The 22015-nt window shown below is 42.9% G+C and overlaps 1 protein-coding gene across 2 annotated transcripts in view; it reads right to left on the bottom strand.

The window, feature by feature from the left end:
- The window catches only part of apaf1 (apoptotic peptidase activating factor 1), a 200877-nt gene that overhangs the window by 63746 nt on the left and 115116 nt on the right, over positions 1 to 22015 (bottom strand). For both annotated transcript variants that reach the window (XM_080207306.1, XM_080207307.1), the window contains one exon: positions 11073 to 11198. In XM_080207306.1, coding sequence (XP_080063432.1) covers positions 11073 to 11198 — 126 coding nt within the window. The remainder of the gene's footprint in view (positions 1 to 11072; positions 11199 to 22015) is intronic.

The raw sequence follows: 22015 nt of genomic DNA, 5'->3' as shown, positions 1-22015 counted from the left end.
ATGCGTGTTGCCTTTTTTAGACAGTCTGTACACAAGCACCAGGGAATTTCATGCATGGTAAACCAGCTGTTACTGAAGTGTATAGATTGAGAAATGTGTTGGTTCAAAACCAGATAGAGTCCAGTGCCACTTTATTCAACTATGTATTCACTTAAAGCACTGTAGGTCAAATTTGCCCAAATATTAATTCAGAATGCTCTTAGGTGTAAGCAGCAGCTGGATTCTGGACTGAAACAGATCTCCAGTTATCACTATAAAATGTGTCTGCATTTAGAGAATATAAAAGCAAGGAAGTAGCGGTGATGATGCAAAAGCTTTAAATCTCTTGGAATATTTGTGACTGGAAGGACGTTTCCAGTGGGGTTCTGCAAGAGTCAGTACTACGTCTGCTGATTTTTGTGGTATATATTAATGATTTGGACGTAAAGGTTGAAGGAACAGTCAAAGTAGGGGCAAAGGACAAAAAAATTGGTCACCTGGTTGATTGAGAGGGATAGCTGTGAACTGCAGGAAGAAATCAATGGACTGGTCAAGTGGACAAAAATGTGGCAAATGGACCTCAACCCACAGAAGTGTGAGGTGGTACACAGTACAGTTTAGCAAATTAGCACTGCTGCCTCACAGTGCCAAGGGCTCGGATTCAATTCCTGGCTTGGGTCACTGTCTATGGGATTGAGGGTGATTTAGTGGTTTGGATCAGAAATTGGTGAACTATAAGAAAACAGAGGGTGGTGGTTGATGGTAAATGTTCATCCTGGAGTTCAGTTACTAGTGGTGTTCAGCAAGGATCTATTTTGGGGCAACTGGAGGAGTTAAGACTATTTTCTAACCGCTATGAGGAGGTTAAGGGTGAACTGACAATATTCCCAAGCTTTTAAAGTCTATGTAGTGCTAACTTGGCTCACTGACCAGTGGAAACAATATCAAAAAAAAGGAAAGCAGAACAGAACTTTTTATAGACAGTGGTCAGAATTCAGAATTCTCTGTTACAAAACTTTTTGAAGTAGAATCCATAAGTTTGTTCAAAAAGGAATCAGGTGACCACCTGAAATGAGGAATATTAGTGGTTTTGGGAAATAAGCACAAATGTTGGATTAAGCCAAATGGCTCTTGTGGAGAAACACTTGACAACCAAATAATCCGTATACCTTTCTTTTCATTATTAAACTAAACTTTCACCGACTTGCTTTTAGCAGCATTTTCAACTTTCCACTTAAATAGAAAATGATTTAATGGAGATCATGTTAATGGTATCATGCATGCCCATATAATAATGTTCATAGAATTACAGAATCCCTACAGGGCAGAAGGAGGCCATTTGTCCATCGAGTCTAGACCAGCTCTTACCCAAGCCCACCCCGTACCCCCACATATTTACCCCACTAATCCCCCAACCTACACATCTTGCGACACCAAGGGATAATTTTAGCCTGGCCAATCCACCTAAGCTGCACATGTTTGCTCATGTATTGCCATGGGATCCCATCTAGGCCCAGCTCTCGCAGACATCTTTGTTGGGTGCCATGAGAAACACATCTTGAATGTGATGACACCTTACTTCCTACCCTGACATATTTTCGACATGTGGATAATATGTGCTCCACAATTTATACTATTAATGTGAAAGGATGTTAGAACTGCAGATTTAAAATTTATACAGAATTGAAGGAAAATCATGACATCCATTGAAAATAGAACATTTCACTCGCATCAAAATTTATTTATTTAATTTTGCCACATAACTACATATTCATAGCAGTTAAAGATTCAGACTATATCAATTCCATTGTAAAACTGTCTCAGGACTATTACAAGAACCATTATTGAAAATATTAAGCGGGCCTCACTTATTTTCTTTTGTTTCAATTTCACTTTTACAATAAACTGCCAAATTGGAATTGTTATGCAATTCAAGATTTATGGGACCGACAGAGAAAACCTGAACATATTAAAAATGGAAGGAGAAAATAATAAGCCATCAGCGAAAAGTATATTTACTGGCACACGTACAGCCTCATGGAAAAGTTCTCGTCCAACCATTACTCAACAGCAAGTATTACTAAAGTTGCTCGATGTCAGACATATTTCTCTGAATCTCTTCATAAAATTACCAGGCACAAAATGTTTGCTCATACACTTATATGGTAAACTGTAAACTGCAGTCAGCTACTGAACAGGTAGAAACAGAGGAAAGGTAAATTATTGCACCGATCCTGTGAGCCATTCTATTCCATATCAGGAATTAAATGCTACTTCAGGGGTAACCAAATATTTCAAGACCTATTGAAGAATATTTTTGACGGTTGAAATGTTATGCTCTTAACTTATTTCCCCCAATGTGGTTTTGCGAGGCTGTGCAGAATGATTTTTCCAGTTCTCTATCAATGTTGCTTGGAACTGACCTATAAAAGATACATATGCCTCCTCCTGAGATTGATCCTCTATTGCAATCCGCCAGTTACAGAAATGGGTTTGATGGGCCAACTGACCGGTTCTCAGTTTTGAACTCACACAGCAGAGAAGTGTTTATGAATGTGAGGTTTCTTATACGTTAGAATGTTTCTTTAAAATGGAGCACTGCAAAGAGTCATGTGATCTGCTACAAATTCCACTGGGTAACAAGACTGGGTGGCTTGGTTAGCATGGGGCCCATGTCAGATGTTACTGAAGTACATGTGGCAGGTTTACTATCTGAAAACAACGGCAGAAAGAGACAGTCTTGCAAACTTTCTGAATCAGAGTTTGGGGGCGAGTATGAGGGGCTAAGCACGAGGAGCCCAAGTGCGAGGGGCAGAAACAGATATTGTGTGAAAAAAATCAGCTCGGACCTTTGTTATATCGCTGAACTGCAACTTCAACAAATATTACTCAGGCAACTTTAAAGGTATGTACTTTTACTGGGAGTCCCTTTCCCCATCTGCAACTGTGTGGGGAGGAAAATACTTCGTTTTAATCACGTCATTTTCAAATTTTACATGCAGCTAACATCACGGACTGCAGCATTTCAAGAGGCAGCTCACCATCACCTTCTCTAGGGCAACTAGGGGGATGGGTAATAAATGCTGGCCAGCCAGTGAATCCCATGTCCCATGAACGAATTAAAAAAAAGTATCAGCCAGGTTCGTGCCAAAGCTTCAATTCCTGAAGTTGGCTATAGTGATGATTGGTGGCCAGCACAAATCACACACGCAGTGCAAGATTTCACAGCTGAAGCATCTACTCTTCAAAATAGCCCAAGATGTTGCCTGCTGTAAAATCAAAAGGACTGAGGGCTATTCTTATGGGATTGCTTTCCTATTATTTGAAAGAACAGAGAGAAGAAAAATAAATGAAGATTTCAAAAGGTTATAACACACGGAGAATAATTCACAAACATATCAAGGTTTCAAAATTACAGCCAGGCTCATCAGTCATTTTATGCACATTTGGAAATGTTTTGCTGAAATCTGATTAAAACAGCAATTTAATGATTTTGATGTTAACTGGGTAATGACCAAAGCTGAACTAAACACACAATACTGAGAGCAGTTAGCAGCAATTGCTGAATACAAACAGCTTTTGCAGGAGTGAAGGTTGCAAAGTGTTTTTGTTTTGCTGGTTCTTCAAGCTTCAGGCAAGGGGTCAGAATCGGAATTTTAACCAGTCAACCCATTGTTAGGAAAACAGAGGTAGTTTTAAGGGATTTATTTCTATATTGGTAAACATTAGAAATAAGGTATAGTTTTAAGTGGGTTTAATTTAATGTTTCTGTAACTAGAAGGGTAAAACCTATTAGATTCATGCTGGACAAAGGCGTTTGTACATGTGGAGTTTGGTTCCAATTCCAACTGGGATTCTATTTTTCTTTGAGGGGGCTACAGTGTGAAGAATAAATAAACCAGCATTGGTTGCTTAGCAACTGAGGCCTTCTACTGTAGAGAAACGTTTAAGTTTTAGCTTAGTTAATTTGATTGCAGTTGCAGATGGGCAACGGGAGAGAAGGTGGCTCTCACTGCTCTGTCAGAAGCAGCTGAATTTAGAAGGCCAAAAAAGGAAACATCTGTCAGCCTTGTTCGTAGAAAAGTCACATGAATGGTTAAGAAAACAGATGCTGGAAATCTAAAGTCCAGCTAGGTAAGGAAACTAGAGAAATGAGAAGTTTCCAAAAAGTCCAGAGTTAACAGAACATAGGAAAATAGGAATTAGAAATGATTACTGTTCAGTAAAGTCAAGGAGAGTTGAAAAGTTACCGCATTGTGATAAGCTAAAAGGATATCTGCAGTAATGTCAAGGTTTGTGTAAAATTATTACCATTGGAGAGATATTATTTGAAATTATTGTGGAAATTGGTGGTTGGACCTTGGTGTTCCTTTAAGACAAAGGGAACCTGAAGGGAGAGGCGTAAAACCTGACAGTGAAAATGGGATGGAAGTAGCAGAGGATTATTTAAAAGATTTGAATGTTTGCTTCTCGAAAGCAGAATTTCAAATCGCTCGTGTGGAATCATAAGAACATAAGAAATAGGAGCAGGAGTAGGCCATCTAGCCCTTCGAGCCTGCCCCGCCATTCAATAAAATCATGGCTGATCTGTCGTGGCTCAGTTCCACATTCCCGCCCTCTCCCCATAACCCTTAATCCCCTCGCTTATCAAAAACCCATCAACCCGCGTCTTAAAAATATTTAGCGAGGCAGCCTCCACCACTTCAACGGGCAGAGAATTCCAGAGATTCACCACCCTTTGAGTGAAGAAGTTCCTCCTCAACTCCATTCTAAACCGCCCCCCCTTTATCTTGAGGCTGTGCCCCCTAGTCCTACTGTCCTTTCTGAGCGGGAAGAGTCTCTCCACCTCTATCCTATCCATCCCACTCATCATCTTATAGGTCTCAATGAGATCTCCCCTCATTCTTCTAAACTCTAACGAGTACAAGCCCAGTTTATTCAGCCTCTCCTCATAGCTCAACCCCCTCAACTCCAGAATCAGCTTAGTAAACCTCCTCTGCACTCCCTCCAAGGCCAAAATATCCTTGCGCAAGTGCGGCGACCAAAACTGCACACAGTACTCTAGCTGTGGCCTCACCAATGCCCTATACAGCTGCAAGACCTCCCTACTTTTATATTCAAGCCCCCTCGCGATGAAGGCCAGCATCCCATTTGCCTTCCTGACCACCTGCTGCACCTGCAGGCTGGGTTTTTGCAACTCATGCACAAGGACCCCGAGGTCCCTCTGCACCGTCGCCTGCTGCAGTTTTTCGCCACGTAAGTAATAGTCCTTCCTACCATTATTTCTACCAAAGTGGACCACCTCGCACTTGCCAACATTAAATTCCATTTGCCAGTTCCTGGCCCATTCGCCCAGCCTATCTAGATCCTTCTGCAGACTCTCCACACCCTCCGCGCAATTTGCCGTTCCACCAATTTTGGTGTCATCAGCAAATTTTGACACCATACACTCGGTTCCCTCCTCCAGATCATCTATATAAATGGTAAATAGCTGAGGCCCCAGCACCGACCCCTGGGGCACTCCACTAGTCACCAACCGCCAATCCAAATAGCACCCATTCACCCCAACTCTCTGCCTCCTATTTGACAACCAATCCTCTATCCACACTAACACCCTACCCCCAACTCCATGCCCCCTTACCATCTGCAATAACCTCTTGTGAGGTACCTTGTCAAACGCCTTCTGAAAATCAAGAAAGACCACATCCACCGGCTCTCCTCTATCCACCGCCCTAGACACATCCTCATAGAGCTCCAATAAATTTGTCAGACATGACTTACCCTTAATGAAACTGTGCTGCGTCTGCTCTATCAAGCAATTCCCCTCAAGATGCCTCGCTATTTCCTCCTTGATGACGGATTCTAACATTTTACTGACAACAGACGTTAAACTAACCGGCCTATAATTCCCTATATTTGCCTGCCACCCTTCTTAAACAACGGCGCAACATTAGCCGTTTTCCAATCTTCCGGCACTTCCCCGGAATCCAGCGACGTTTAGAAAATAACCACCAAGGCATCCACTATCACCTCCGCCATTTCTTTCAGAACCCTTGGATGCATTCCATCCGGTCCTGGGGACTTGTCCACAATCAGTCCCTCCAGTCTGTCGAGCACCGCCTCTCTAGTAACAATAATGTCATCGAGACCCTCCAGTCCTACCATCTTTCCATCGCTAACACCCGGCAAATTATTCACGTCCTCCTCCGTGAAGACGGAAACAAAAAAGTTATTCAAGACCTCAGCCATTTCCCCATCCCCTACCACTAAGTCCCCCCCTCATCCTCTAAGGGTCCAACTTTCATTAAATCCCTACAGTGCAGGAGGAGGCCATTTGGCCCATCAAGTTTGCACCCACCACAATGCCATCCAGGCCCGATCCCCATAACCACATGCATTTACTCTGGCTTGTCCCCCTGATGGTAGGAGCAATTTAGCCACACATCTTTGGACTGTGGGAGAAAACCGGAGTACTCGAAGGAAACCCACGCAGATATGGGGCGAAACGTGCAAACTTCGCACAGGCGGTGACCCAAGCTAGAATTGAACCTGGGTCCCCAGCACTGTGAATTTGCAGTGCTAACCACTGTGACACCATACTGCCCTTGGAAGCTGGAATTCAGTGAGGCAGGGTGGCTCACGGTATGAGAATCTGTGGGGATTGAGGAGAAATTTACAGAGATTCACTTGGTTTCAGAGAGGGGTGTGCCTTACCACTGTCATCTTGTGTGCCTAAAGGGGACTTTGTGCTCATGAGACCATTGAGCTTATGGCGTACTTTGTAATCTGCGTTAATCTTAAAATATGTGTGTAATTGTTAAACTATAGGGGGAGTAAAACAGTAGTGTATCATAATCCAATATTTTCATGTTTAATAAATGTTTTTGTTCTTGTTGATAAAACTAACTTGAGAACCTGTGACTCCATTCCTCCGCATTTTATAAAAAAAGCAAAAGTTAAGGTCTTTGGAGCCAGGGTTTTATTCTGGGATCTTCCCGTCCAGTTATAACACTAACTGGGATTGTAATACCATGTTTATGGTGCAAATGGGGATACAAATTTAGAAAGGAAATCTCATTTGTTTACAGGGGTACTTAAACCATATTGTCAGAAGGTGCTGCATTTAAGGAATGCAGGAGTTGGGAATAAAGTTACGATACAAAGCTGTAACTCCCTGACAAGCATTATTTGAGACTGATTTGAATTATTGAATGATAGATTAATTTATCCTTTAATGTTAGAGAGATGTCCAATTCTTCTTTCTGAAGTTAAGATATTACCTATCCTTGCTTGTAGGACATCGACCCCCTCCCCTCTGTTCCCTTTCCCACCATCCTGCAACAAAGAATGAGTTCTATTAAATGCTCTAACACACTATTTGTTGATGCACCTCACGGATGATACATGCTGAGATGCAAGTCACCGATACTCTGAATTCAATTGAGGTAAGTTCCTTCAAGGGTTTCTGCCCATACATAGATGGAAGAGAATTTGGATCAGACACTAAACATTTTATTGCATTAGATCAAGCCTCTGCACACTCGGTGCTCTAAGCAGTGGCCATACAGAGAAATAAATGCAATGACTCATTTTTCCCCTGGGAAATATGTAACCTTCATCAAACCTTTCTTCTTGTTTCTCTCTAAAAACTGAGAAGGAACTTTCAAGATCTTTTTTGGCCTCTAGTCATGCACAGATGATTCCTTATGTCCTAATAACAGTTACTGTGAAAAGGACACCCAGAAATTAGGTAGTTTCTACGTAACACCACATACCAATTTGTTTACCATCTATGCCCCATTGTCCAATTTCCTATTGTCATCTTTGCACCCATTATTTCAAAGTTCATTCACTATGTTTTAGTCACGTAGGCAGGAATCATACGTCCTGCATTGCAACAGCAATTGGCTAAAATTGTGCAATGATACATTAAGTATCGAGGGAAAGAATAATTTAACTATTTCACCATTTTCAGCTACAATACAATTTCACGTGCCATCACAGATTAAAAAGAAAATGGGAACTAATCCTATGAGCAAACTAAATTCTATATATGAATAGTGCATCCTACACAGGTGGAGAAGGCAGTCCTGTATGGCCACTGCTTAGAGCACCGAGTGCGCAAACGCTTGATCTAATGCAATAAAATGTTTAGTGTCTGATCCAAATTCTCTTCCATCTGTGTATGGGCAGAAACCCTTGAAGCATCTTACCTAAGCTGAACTCAGAATATCCTCCTGCCTTCTTGCAGATATTTTGCTAATGTTGCACCACTTCTAGGACAGGGTGAATTTTTAAGGTGCCAACGTGGAGACATTAAGAATCCAAATGTCGTTCTTTATTTTTACCAAGTTGATTAATGCAGAGACCTTGAACTCAGCATGACAGTAGACAGCAGCACTTATTTACTTTCAATTTCATGAATTTCAAAAATAAAAGATAGTAATATTTATGTACTCAAATTGTTGAATGATCAAATATTTAGTCAGGGATATGGCTGTACAAAACATTTATATTTTATGAAAATTTAAACTTAGTCTCTGACTTTCCAACCTTCTCCCTAATGGTCCGAGGCCATCTGACAAAAACTAGAACTTCCAAAATTTCTCTTTGCAACATAAGGGTTGAATTAAGATCCCCCCTCCCCACATGGAATCTGTATAGAATATAGAATCCCTACAGTGTAGGAGGCCATTCAGTCCATCGAGCCTGCACCGACAACAATCCAACCCAGTCCCTGTCCCCATAACTCCACACATTTACCCTGCTAATCCCCCTAACCTACACATCCTGAGACACTTAAGGGAAAATTTAGCATGGCCACTCAGCCTAATCTGTACATCTTTAGACTGTGGGAGGAAACTGGAGCACCTGGAGGAAGCCCATGCAGACACGGGGAGAATGTGCAAACTCCACATAGACAGTGACCCAAGCCGGAAATTGAGCCAGGGTTCCTGGCACTGCGAAGGTGCAGTGCTAACCACTGTGCCACTCCTAAAATTGAATTCAAATTGCACCATCTGCCGTGGTAGGATTTGAACCCGGTTCCCCAGAACAATAGCTGAGTTTGTGGATTAATAGTCTAGCAATAATACCACTCGGCTTTTGCATTACAACCATTTCTTACGACTCAAAAAGACAATGTAGTACAGTTTATGGATTGGCCATGAACCCAATTTCAGAATGATTTTTCTACCTGCATGAAGCAGTCTCTTCACCTGGTAGGTATCTTCCTCATCACGTATTTTTTGTAATTCAAGCTGTACACTTTTGTACAATGATTGATAATACATACTGATCAGTCAACATGGCATTCTAGATGCTCAATTAGTCCATTTATCACACAGTTAAGAAAGTGGATGAGACTGACCATGGATCTGGTTTGTCACCTTTAACTCAGGAAACAAATGCCCACTTGCTTATATCAGACCACTGGTTCAAACTGGGAGATAAATGCTATTTTTTTTCATGTTATAATGCCAAATACACCATAATCTCTCCAGTCTAGAATGCTTCAGACCAAGTCAATTCTGAATATTGGAATTTTCTCGTTAAGAGAATGCCTAACAATAAGTCTGTGAACTGGAAAACATGGTAGATATAAATATAGACCTGAGGCATAAAACTGTTATTAAACATTGTCAAGCAGTCGCAAAAAGTGTTTTAATTATACAAATACTGTATCTTTAATGTTTTCACTCCCAATATACTGTACTAAAATGTTGTTAGTAGTTCAGATCCGCTCAAAAAAAATCCAAGCAATAGATCATTGATAACTTTTCACTGCCTTTACATACAAAGCAATGATGTGACCAATCAGGCTCCAGCTGGTTGAAATTTCAGACAATGTTCGGTAGTTAACTGTCAGTCGCCATCAACTAATACATTCTCCATGGTAATGCCTCTATCAATCAGAGTCCACTTGCCAACCAATCAGCATTCCCTTTTTCAGACACCATAAATTGTTACTTTCCCCTTATATTGGTATTCTTGTGAATTGTTCTAATGGGTGTAAAGCGAAAGGCTTCGATGTCCCTTTTTTCAGCAATACCCAAGGTTTACAATAATTGGAAGATAGATAAAGGGGAATTGAGGAGAATTTTTATGCATTTTAAAGTATGCAACTAAAATTCATATCACCCCGAACTTTCAATGTAAAACAGAATACAGCTATTTGCTGCCCTAACACAATGTGTAGTTCGCCAAGAACTTCAGACAGCAAGCCAACTGAGTATTCTGAAGTATCAACTCATTTGGCAACTGCAATAATGCTCTGTACTGTGATGGCATATGAATTTATGGCTATTGACTAGGACGACTTTTATATGCATCTTCTTATTAATTAAAACTAAAATTCTGCTTCAATATTTTCACAATTTTACAGATAGGAAGTTTATTTAGCTCATCTTGCTCATACTATCAACACCCTACCACTGCGTTTAATCTGTCCCCTGAGTAATTCTCAGAATCCATTTTGCAATGCTTTCAGAGCTTTTGCCACCGTTACCGTTTCCAGGAATCTATTCCAAGTATTTATCACTCTACATGAAGAGGTGCTTCCTGCTATCCAGTTTGAGTTTGCTTTTCACCAACATTTTGCACTGTCAGGCTGAGTGATAAATACCATAAGGGTGAAGACACAATTTATTTATTTCTGTTTAAAAAGATTAGAGTCATAGAGGTTTACAGCATGGAAATGGGCCCTTTAGCCTAACTTGTCCATTCTGCCCTGTTTTTTAAACCCCTAAGCTAGTCCCAATTGCCCATGCTTGGCCCATATCCTTCTGTACCCATCTTACCCATGTAACTACTTTAATGCTTTTTAAAAGACAAAATTGTGCCTGCCTCTACTACTATCTCTAGCAACTCATTCCAGACACACCACCCTCTGTGTGAAAAAACTGCCCCTTTGGACCCTTTTGTATGTCTCCCTTCTCACCTTAGACTTATGCCCTCTAGTTTTAGACTCCCCTACCTTTGGGAAAAGATGTTGACTATCTAGCTGATCTGATTCATAAAGGTCCAAATGAGACAGAGCGACAGAAGGGGTATACTCATGAGAATAAAACTTTCAGAAGAAAGCTCTCTCTTACCCTTAATGTGCTGTCATCAGAACTGGAAATCAGCAGCATTCCATCAGGCGTAAACTGACATCGTTGCACACATTCTGTGTGACCTATTAATGTCTTGAGGATTTTGCCACTAGGAAGTTCCAGAACCTGAGGGAACAGGGACACATCTGTGATTCAACACATTTTAACAGCACAGGAGAAAGGATGAGGAACAGAGAACAATTGGAACAAAAATGGTTCAATGAAGTTAACAATGAAGCTTTGCAGTAGCGAGTTAGTTAAACAATGTACTGTGAAAGCTGATTGTACAAATCAAATATTCGCTCATTAGAAAACTTAGCTTGCTGCAATTAAAAAATACACTAAGTGTTGCTGAGAGCCCGACTGCTTCCCATTTTAATTTTCCAATTTATCTGCTCTGTGCTAAGTGATTTTACCAAAGCAACTGCAGTACAGTATCCTCAAATACAAAAATACACTGTTCTACAGTTAAGAGTTTTGCAGTTTTATTGAGAAGGCTATAGTTCAAATTTTATTGCATAGTTCCAGTTGATACCATTTTGGAACAAATAGTTCACTTGCTATATGCCAGCATAGCAATTACTTGCAAATATTGCAGCCAATGTAATTACAGTATGAATGATTTCACCTATGCTTCCCTTGCCAGCATCTATAATACCTCATCATTTCCTGTGGCCTTGATGCCCCCAAGATTATTGACATGTCTAATTCCAGGCAAGCTCTCATCTCTCTTGCCATTTACACCATACCTGGCTGCAATTCCCTCCACAAACTTCAGTTAATCCAGTACTCTGCTGGCTGAATCATCTCCTACACAAATTCTTGCATTCCAGTCAGCACCATGCTGCCACAAACTAAAAAGTGTGCCAAAATAAAAATCAGATGTTGAAGAACACTTGTCCTTGAACCCTTCCATGACCTTGCCCCACTCCAATTGGAGAATTTTCATTACTCACTTGTCTCAGCCTCAAATTCTTCCAATTCTAAATTGCTGTTTGTTGTCTTCCTTTCACCTTTCATTCAAACGTTACTTCTTAAACAAGTAGAATTTATACATGCTTAGTTTACCTTAGAAGTTTTTAAAAAGTTGTCATTCACTATGATCAATTGACACTGAAAACTGATTTAAGGGCTGTAACTCCTTTCCAGTCACCAAAGCATCTCTACCTGGCAACAAGATGCCATCGCACCAAATCAAATGGTGACAGAGGCACAACTCTCACATTCAACATCAAGATCTTTCTCATTGGAGTACCTCATCGTTGCTATCTCTCAATTAAAGTCATTATCATTTACCATCATCACAATCCAGATGGCTGTTTATTTTCCAAGAGTTCCTCCTGCGACGTTCTTACATTTGTTAACAAAGAACAATACAGCACAGGAACAGGCCCTTTGGCCCTTCAAATCTGCACTGATCATGTGTTCCTAACTAGACCATCTGTTTGTATCCCTCTATTCCCAGTCTGTTCATGTGGCTATCTAGGTAAGTCTTAAATGATCCTAGTGTGTCTGCCTCAATCACCTTGCTTGACAGTGCATTCCAGGCCCCCACCACCATCTGTGTAAAAAACGTACCCCGCATATCTGTATTGAACATTGCTCTTCTTACCTTGAACTTGTGAACTCTTGTGTTTGTCATTTCTGACCTGGGAAAAAGCTTCCTACTATTCACCACATCTACACCCTTCATAATTTTATAAACTTCTATCAGATCGCCCCTCAACCTCCATCTTTCCAGGGAGAACAACCCTAGTTTACTCAATCTCACCTCATAGCTAATACCCTTCATACAAGGCAACATCCTGGTAAACCTTTTCTGCACTCTCTCCAAAGCCTCCACATCCTTTTGGTACTGTGGCGACCAGAACTGGTCGCAATATTCCAAATGTGCCTAACCAACGTTCTATGTAACTGCAACATTATATGCCAACTTTTATACTTTATGCCTTGTCCAATAAACGTAAGCACGCCATATGCCTACTTCACCGCCTTTTCCACCTGTGCTGCCACCTTTTAAGATCTGTGGACTTGTACACCCAGATCCCTATGTGTGTCTATACTCCTGATGGCTCTGCCATTTACTGTATAGCTCCCTCCTGCATTAGATATACCAAAATGCATCTCTTTGCATTTATCTGGATTAAATTCCATCTGCCATTCCTCCACCCAATTTTCCAGCCTATTTTTATGCTGCTGTAATCTCTGACAATGTTCATCACTGTCCGCAACTCCAACAATCTTTGTGTTGTTCGCAAACTTACTAATCAGACCAGCTACATCTTCTTCCAAATTATTTATATATATCACAAACAGCAGAGGTCCCAGTACAGAGCCCTGTGGAACTCGTCACAGATCTCCAATCAAAAAAAGACACCTCCACTGCTACCCTCTGTCTTCTACAGCCAAGCCGGTTTTGTACCCATCTAGCTAGTTCACCTTTGATCCTGTGAGATTTAACCTTTTGCACCAGCTTGCCATGAGAGACCTTGTCAAATGCTTTACTAAAATCCATGTAGACGCTATCCATGGCCCTTCCCTCGTCAATCATTTTTGTCACCTTCTCAAAAAACTCAACCAAGTTTGTGAGGCATGACCTCTCTCATACAGAACCATGTTGACTATCGCTAATGAGACTATTCTAAATGTGTATAGATCCTATCTCTAAGAATCTTCTCCAACAATTTTCCTACCACGGATGTCAAGCTCACTGGCCTATAATTACCTGGGTTATCCTTCCAACCTTTCTTAAATAATGGTACCAAATTTGCTATCCTCTAATCCTCTGGGACCTCAGCTGTGTCCAATGAAGAAACAAAGATTTCTGATAGAGGCCCAGCAATTTCATCTCTTGTCTCTCTCAGTAATCTAGGACAGATGCCATCTGGCCCTGGAGATTTGTCTACCTTGATGCTTCCTAAAACACCAACACTTCCTCTCTTGTAATTGCAATTTGTTCTACCGGGTCTACACATCCCTCTGAGACACTACCAATCAATGTGTCCCTCTCCTTTGCGAATACTGATGCAAAGTATTCATTTAGGATCTCATCTACTTCTTTGGGTTCTAAGCATAATTCTCCTCCTTTATTCTTGAGAGGTCTGACTCTTTCTCTGACAACCCTCTTGTTCCTAAAATGCCTTGGGATTCTCCTTAATCTTATCTGCCAAGGACATTTTGCCACCCCCTTTTGCCCGTCTAACTCCCTATTTGAATTCTTTTCTACTTTCTCTGTATTCCACCAGTGCTTCATCCGTCTTTAACCGCCTGGACCTTGTGCATGCCTCTTTTTGATTAGACCCACAATTTCTCTGGTTATCCACGGTTCTCGAATCCTACCTTTCCTGTACTTCCTTTTTACAGGCACATGCCTGTCCTGCACTCCTATCAACTGCTCCTTAAAAGATTCCCACATGCCAGATCTGGATTTACCCTCGAACAGCCTCTCCCAATCAACAGCCACCAAATCCTGCCTAATCTGGCTGTAGTTAGCCTTCCCCCAATTTAGCACCTTACCCATAGGACAACACTCATCCTTTTCCATGACTATCCGAAAGTTTACAGAATTATTGTCACTGTTTGCCAAGTGTTCTTTGATGACCTGACTGGGCTCATTCCCCAGTACTAGGTATAGCCCCCTCTCTAGTTGGACTATCAACATATTGTTCCAAAGTATCTTCCTGAACACATTTTACAAATTCCTCCCCGTCCGGACCCCCAGCCCAAAGGGATTTCCAGTCCATATGAGGGAAATTAAAGTCTCCCTCTACAACAATCCTATTTTTTCTACACCTGTCCAGAATCCCTTTACATATCTGTTCCTCAACTTCCCATGGGCTGTTGGGAGGCCTGTAGTATATCCCCAGCATAGTGACTGCGCCCTTCCTGTTTCTGAGCTCTACCCACAGTGTCTCGTTACATGATCCTTCCAAACTGTCCATTCTCTGTACTGCTGTAACATGTTCCCTAACCAGCATTGCTACTTCCCCACCTCTTCTAGCCCCTTCTCTGTCTTGCCTAAAACACTTACACCCCGTAATATTCAGCTGCCAGTCCTGTCCTTCTTTTAACCAAGTCTCTGTCACTGCAACCACATCCAAGTTCCGTGCGTGCATTAAGGCTCTAAGTTCATCTGTCTTGCCCGTTACGCTCCTTGCATTGAAACAGATGCACTCCAGCCCTCCAGGCCCACTGAGTTCACCCTCCCCCAGATTGCTCTTCCTGTTAGGTAGCCTTGTCCTGGCCCCATACTCATCACCAGTCTCTATGCTTGCTGACATATTGTTCTGATCTCCACCCCTCTGCCACGTTAGTTTAAACCCACCAGAACCACACTAGCAAACCTCCCAGCCAGGATATTGGTGCCCCTCCAGTTAAAGAGTAACCCATCCTTCTTGTACAGGTTGCATCCTCCCTAGAAGACTTCCCAATCATCCACGAATCTGAAACCTTCCCTCCTGCACCAGTTCTTTAGCCACGTGTTCAGTTGCACAATCTCCCTGTTCCTAGCCTCACTAGCACGTGGCACGGGGAGTAATCCAGAGATTGCTTCCCTAGCGGTCGTGCTTCTTAGCTTTCTACCTAACTCCCTAAATTGCTCTTGCAGGATCTCCCTGCTCTTTCTGCCTACATCATTTGTACCAATGTGGACAATGACACCTGAATAATTACCCTCTCCTATTAGGATGCTTTCTACCCGCTCAGAGACATCCAGGACCCTGGCACCAAGGAGGCAGGCTACCATCCTGAAGTCTCGTTCACGCCTACAGAACCGCCTGTCTGTACCTCTAACTATTGCGCCCCCACTACTATTGCTCTCCTATTCGCCCCCTTTCCCTTCTGTTGAGTTCATTCTTTATTTCCCCTTAGTTATCTTTCCTGAATTTTCTGCCCTCGTCGCCTCCCTTCCTTACCTTTTACATGGGCTTGTGAACACCCAAGGCCATTTGGTCAGCCTCGCCCTCTCCCATGGCCTCACTTCTCAGGTTATTTATATAACTAACTTTGAACATTCTACATTTCCCTTGTGACATCTAATACCCCTATACATAGCCATTCCCACAGTAACTCCAGGAACCCACACACACAGAAAAAAGTGAAAGTCCAGAAGTTGCAGTCAGTGATCCTACACTTTTGAGGAAAAGCTGCTCCATAGCCATTGCATCAATTCACTTACTGCCAATTGCTCCCTAACCATTAGAACATCGTTGCTGTGTTGAACTTGCTAACCAATTCCTCCACTTCTGCCTTGGATACCTTCAGCCGCTAGTCATTCATTGTCACCTTGCAATCAGGTCTGGAGCTAGACATTTGAGGGCACCAGACACAAATGTGATGCTGTCTTGCAATGTCAAATCTGGTTAGGGGACACACTCCCTTTTTTAAAGAAAAAAAGCACTCATATAGCTTCTTTCTCAACCTCGGGGTCTATCAAACTATTATTACAGGTACTTAGGTTAAAGGTTTCTTTTTCTATGGCATACTGGGGACGATTCTCCCAGCAGCACAGCAGGCCAGGAAACTTGAGCAGTTTTGCCATGGCCTCTATATGTCTCCGGCGGCTGGATTTCCGGCATCATCAGCTCCACGTTGATTTAAACTGAATAAATGATTCAAATAAGAACATAAGAAATAGGAGCAGGAGTAGGCCATCCAGCCCCTCGAGCCTGCCCCGCCATTCAATAAGATCATGGCTGATCTGTCGTGGCTCAGTTCCACATTCCCGCCCTCTCCCCATAACCCTTAATCCCCTTGCCTATCAAAAACCTATCAACCTGCGTCTTAAAAATATTGAGCGAGGCAGCCTCCACCACTTCAACGGGCAGAGAATTCCAGAGATTCACCACCCTTTGAGTGAAGAAGTTCCTCCTCAACTCTGTTCTAAACCGCCCCCCCTTTATCCTGAGGCTGTGCCCTCTAGTCCTACTATCCTTTCTGAGCGGGAAGAGCCTCTCCACCTCTATCCTACATTTAACATCTTATACGTCTCAATGAGATCTCCCCTCATTCTTCTAAACTCTAACGAGTACAAGCCTAGTTTATTCAGCCTCTCCTCATAGTTCAACCCCCTCAACTCCGTAATCAGCCTAGTAAACCTCCTCTGCACTCCCTCCAAGGCCAAAATATCCTTGCGTAAGTGCGGCGACCAAAACTGCACACAGTACTCCAGCTGCGGCCTCACCAGTGCCCTATACAGCTGCAGCAAGACCTCCCTACTTTTATATTCAATCCCCCTCGCGATGAAGGCCAGCATCCCATTTGCCTTCCTGACCACCTGCTGCACCTGCAAGCTGGGTTTTTGCGACTCATGCACAAGGACCCCGAGGTCCCTCTGCACCGTCTCATGTTCATTTTAATCCCATTAACGGGTCTGGGACTGAAATCTCCAGACCCACTACGCTCCCCCGCTCCTCCACTGCCCAGCTGTGTTTCGCTCCAGCAAGGTTTACAACAGCTCCCCACAAACGGGTGGGGGTCCCACTACCACTCTGCGCTGGGGTCAGTAACAGCCGGAGGGAGGGAGGGAGGTCAGCGCTTGGGGCTAAGGGGGTGGGGCGGTATTGTAGTGGTGGTGGTGGTCGGACACACCAATTTTGATCTTATTATCCATTGATTATCCTGCCTGGCTCTTGTGCTCATAACATTGTTTAAATGCTCTAACTGTCCAGGTAATGTACCCTTCCATTTAAAAATATCATTAACCACATCCTGAAAGGGCCCACAAATGAATCACTTGTCTTTTGGAGCTGCCACCTTCTGTCTAATGTCTGTTTCTTGTCTGTATGTAGCTGTTGGAAAACTCAGATCTCTGTTCAATTCCCTTCAGTCTCAGTTTTAATCTGCCCACAGTATTGAGACTGCCCAAAATGCCTGAAACATCCTCTTTTGATGATAATTGTGGCACATGATCCCTCTTTGTTCCTTCCCAGCTGTCAAAACTGTCATGAATCAGCCAGAATTTCCTCCAAATTTGCATACGCCCAGATTTTATGACAGTAATGACACTGGCTCTGATCTTGAAGAAAGCTGCCCACAAAATTTTGCCATCTCTGTGGCAGGCGTCTCCTTTCTCAACGTCAGTTTAATTTGGTGTCAAGCCAAAGGAATCCCCCGGTGTGCAACAGCACTGATGGAAGAAAGCAGGGTAAGAAGCCAATCACACTGAACTGCTCTGTGCATACGTGGACTCCTTAAGATTCAGTTTCAGTGAAGTATTGGCGGTGAATGTTGACAGTTTCATTGTTACTAACACTGCAAAATCCTGGCCAATTTTTCAAGCCTCCCTAAACATGTCACACTCTTGCAATTCTCACAATCTCCATCCTGGGGGCTCATCCCAGTTCAACCTGAACTGGGGTGAACGTAACCGAGTCAGTTTTCAACCAATGTTGAATTTAAACCATATACTTTGTTGCAAAATTGCCTGTCTCTGTTACATTTCTACAATTGTCTCAGAAGCCCGAATGTTGGACAGTGACCAATATCTATCGCTCAATCATAACCCCAAAAACAGATTCTTCCACAATTACAACATTGCTGTTTGTTGGAATGCGCTGTGCAAAAAATGGCCTGCCATGTTTCCTGCATTTCAACAGTAGCCCTGCCTTAAAAAACACTTCCTTTTCCTGAAATCATGAAAGGTGTTTTAATGCGCAAATCTTTCATTCTTAGTCCACATCTTTGACACCTTTAGACTTCACTTCTCCAATGCCCTGATTGGCAGCCTCCACCTTGGATAAAGGTACTAATCACTGAAAACTCGCCATCTGTTCCACACTCTCTTCTCACCTGCTATCTCCATCTTCATCAATCTATATCCACTCAACATCCTCAAAATGTAAGCATTTCAAATCTTTTGTCTTAGTCTACAAATCCATCTACAACTTCACCCTACCCTTCCCTGCAATTATTTCCAGCCTTACACCTCCTACCTGCAGCATTCATTGGCAGAACATTCAGCCACCTTGCAGGTTCTACCCTCTCTTTCACTAAATCTCTCTCTTTCCAGGTGGAACTTTGCACTTTGTGCACACAGTACTGGCCAAGGGCAGAAAACCAACACACAACTCTCCAGCTGTAGTCGGGTTTTCGCTCCAGATTCTCTGGCACTCCGTGCACAGAAAGTCTGGGGCATGGTTTCTGCCATCACATTGGTGGGGAAGGAGCTGATAGAACTGGCAAAGCAGGTTCCACAGGAATTGGGTGCCAATCTACATTTAAACAATACTGAACTCCAACACTGCCAGATTGGTGGCGGGCAGTGCGAGGGGACAGATCCCCCTTTCCCCCAGGGGTTGTACTTAACATTGCCCCCTCATAGTGAATTCCCCTTGACTGCTTCATATTTTAAAATATTTATTGAAAACATAGAACATAGAACAGTACAGCACAGTACAAGCCCTTTGGCCCTCAATGTTGTGCCGAGCTATGTCCAAACCCAAGATCAAGCTATCCCACTCCCTATAATTCTGGTGTGCTCCATGTGAACATAAGAGCATAAGAAATAGGAGCAGGAGTAGGCCATCTAGCCCTTCGAGCCTGCCCTGCCATTCCGTAAGATCATGGCTGATCTGAAGTGGATCAGTTCCACTTTCCCGCTTTCTCCCCGTAACCCTTAATTCCCCTGTCTATCAGAAACCTATCTACCCATGACTTAAATATATCTAGCGAGGTAGCCTCCACCACTTCAACCACCCCCCCCCCCTTTATCTTGAGGCTGTGCCCCCTAGTCCTACTATCCTTTCTGAGTGGGAAGAGTCTCTCCACCTCTATCCTATCCATCCCATTCATCATCTTATACGTCTCAATGAGATCTCCCCTCATTCTTCTAAACTCTAACGAGTACAAGCCTAATTTATTCAGCCTCTCCTCATAGCTCAACCCCCTCAACTCCGGCATCAGCCTAGTAAACCTCCTCTGCACTCCCTCCAAGGCCAAAATATCCTTGCGTAAGTACGGCACCCAAAACTGCACACAGTACTCCAGCTGCGGCCTCACCAATGCCCTATACAGCCGCAGCAAGACCTCCCTACTTTCATATTCAATCCCCCTCGCGATGAAGGCCAGCATCCCATTCGCCTTCCTGACCACCTGCTGCACCTGCAGGCTGGGTTTTTGCGACTCATGCACAAGGACCCCGAGGTCCCTCTGCACCGTCGCCTGCTGCAGTTTTTCTCCACGTAAGTAATAATCCTTCCTACCATTATTCCTACCAAAGTGGACCACCTCGCACTTGCCAACATTAAATTCCATTTGCCATTTCCTGGCCCATTCGCCCAGCCTATCTAGATCCTTCTGTAGACTCTCACCACCCTCCGCACAATTTGCCTTTCCACCAATTTTGGTGTCATCAGCAAATTTCGACACCCTACACTTGGTTCCCTCCTCCAGATCATCTATATAAATGGTAAATAGCTGAGGCCCCAGCACCGACCCCTGGGGCACTCCACTAGTCACCAACCGCCAATCTGAATAGCACCCATTCACCCCCACTCTCTGCCTCCTATTTGACAACCAATCCTCTATCCACGCTAACACCCTACCCCCAACTCCATGCCCCCTGACCTTCTGCAATAACCTCTTGTGAGGTACCTTGTCAAATGCCTTCTGAAAAATCAATGAGATCATGGCTGATCTGCAATCTAACTCCATACACCTGCCTTTCCCCGACATCCCTTAATGCAGTGAAACCCAATTTTACGCGGCCCGATTTAGCGCAAATTCAGATACAACGTGATGAATCATTGGACTCTTTTTTCTTGCTCTTTCTGGGGAACTGAAAAGTTTTTGGTGAGTTAATTTCATGTTTTCTTAGATCAAAATGGAATATACTGCTAAAAAAAATCTTTTTCTGTGAAAGATAAACTTCACGCACTTGACGTGATCAAGACTAAAATCAGACGACGAATGCCCAACAGATGAGCATCTGACAGACGCCAAGATCGTCCGTAACGTAACTATAGCACCGGCGGAGACAAGTGTACCAGTTCTCGAGCCACAAGAAGTTGATAATGAAGAGCCTCCATCCCCAAAAGTGTCTGAAGCCTCATTGAACATTTCAAGGCTAGCCTCCGTTGGCTGGAGACCAAGGAGATGGACCACATAAAAATTCTCCAACTCAAGGGCGTTCTAGATTTCGCTCACAGCCAGCGAAATGCTACGTTAAGCAAGGAACACTCGATCATGTTTTTAATAAACTTGTTTCATTTTGTTTATTAAAAAGCTTTACTAAAAATTAATTTGTGTTTTAATTTCTACTGTGACAACAACGATTCATTCGCGGAATTCTTTAATTAAAAGGTAGTTTACTTGCCAGATGGTAAACGTGCAAAAAAAGGGTCAAATAGGATGATAATAGGGGTTTGGTCAACGTTGGGTCATTTTGAACGCTGATTTTCTTGAACCCCGATTTAGCACGACTCTGCATTTTATGGACCCCAACCATCGCGTTATAACAGGGCCGCACTGTACCGTGGTTAACAAAACACTATTTAAAATCAGCAACTGATCTAGCATCAACTGCTCTTGCGGATAAAAGTTCCAAACTTCCACCACCTTTTATATATAAAATTTCATTCCTGAAAGGTCTGGCCCTAATATTTAGATATTGCCTCCTAGACCTGTACTCCCCAATCAATGGAAATAGTTTCTCCCCATCTATCCCCTTAATATTTTGAAAACATCGATCAAATTATCCCTCAGCCTTCTAAATTACAGGGAATAGAACTCTAGTTTGCGCAATCTCTGCCTGCACTATAACATTTGGAGTTCAGCAGTGATTCTGGTAAATCTATCTGACAAGGCTAATGTATCCTTCCTAAGGAGGGGAGCCTAAAACTGCTCACTGTAATGCAGGTGTGGTCGAACCAGTGCTTTGTACAGCCAAAGCATGACTTCTGCCTTCTTATATTGTTTGCAACTCTCACTGCCTGCTCCTTTCATCT

Source organism: Carcharhinus amblyrhynchos, chromosome 19 (assembly GCF_965287045.1).
Source record: "Carcharhinus amblyrhynchos chromosome 19, sCarAmb.v2.hapA, whole genome shotgun sequence".
Classification (NCBI taxonomy): Eukaryota; Metazoa; Chordata; class Chondrichthyes; order Carcharhiniformes; family Carcharhinidae; genus Carcharhinus; species Carcharhinus amblyrhynchos.
The sequence above is the reverse complement of the archived record's forward strand: the minus strand, read 5'-3'. Positions and strand labels throughout refer to the sequence as shown.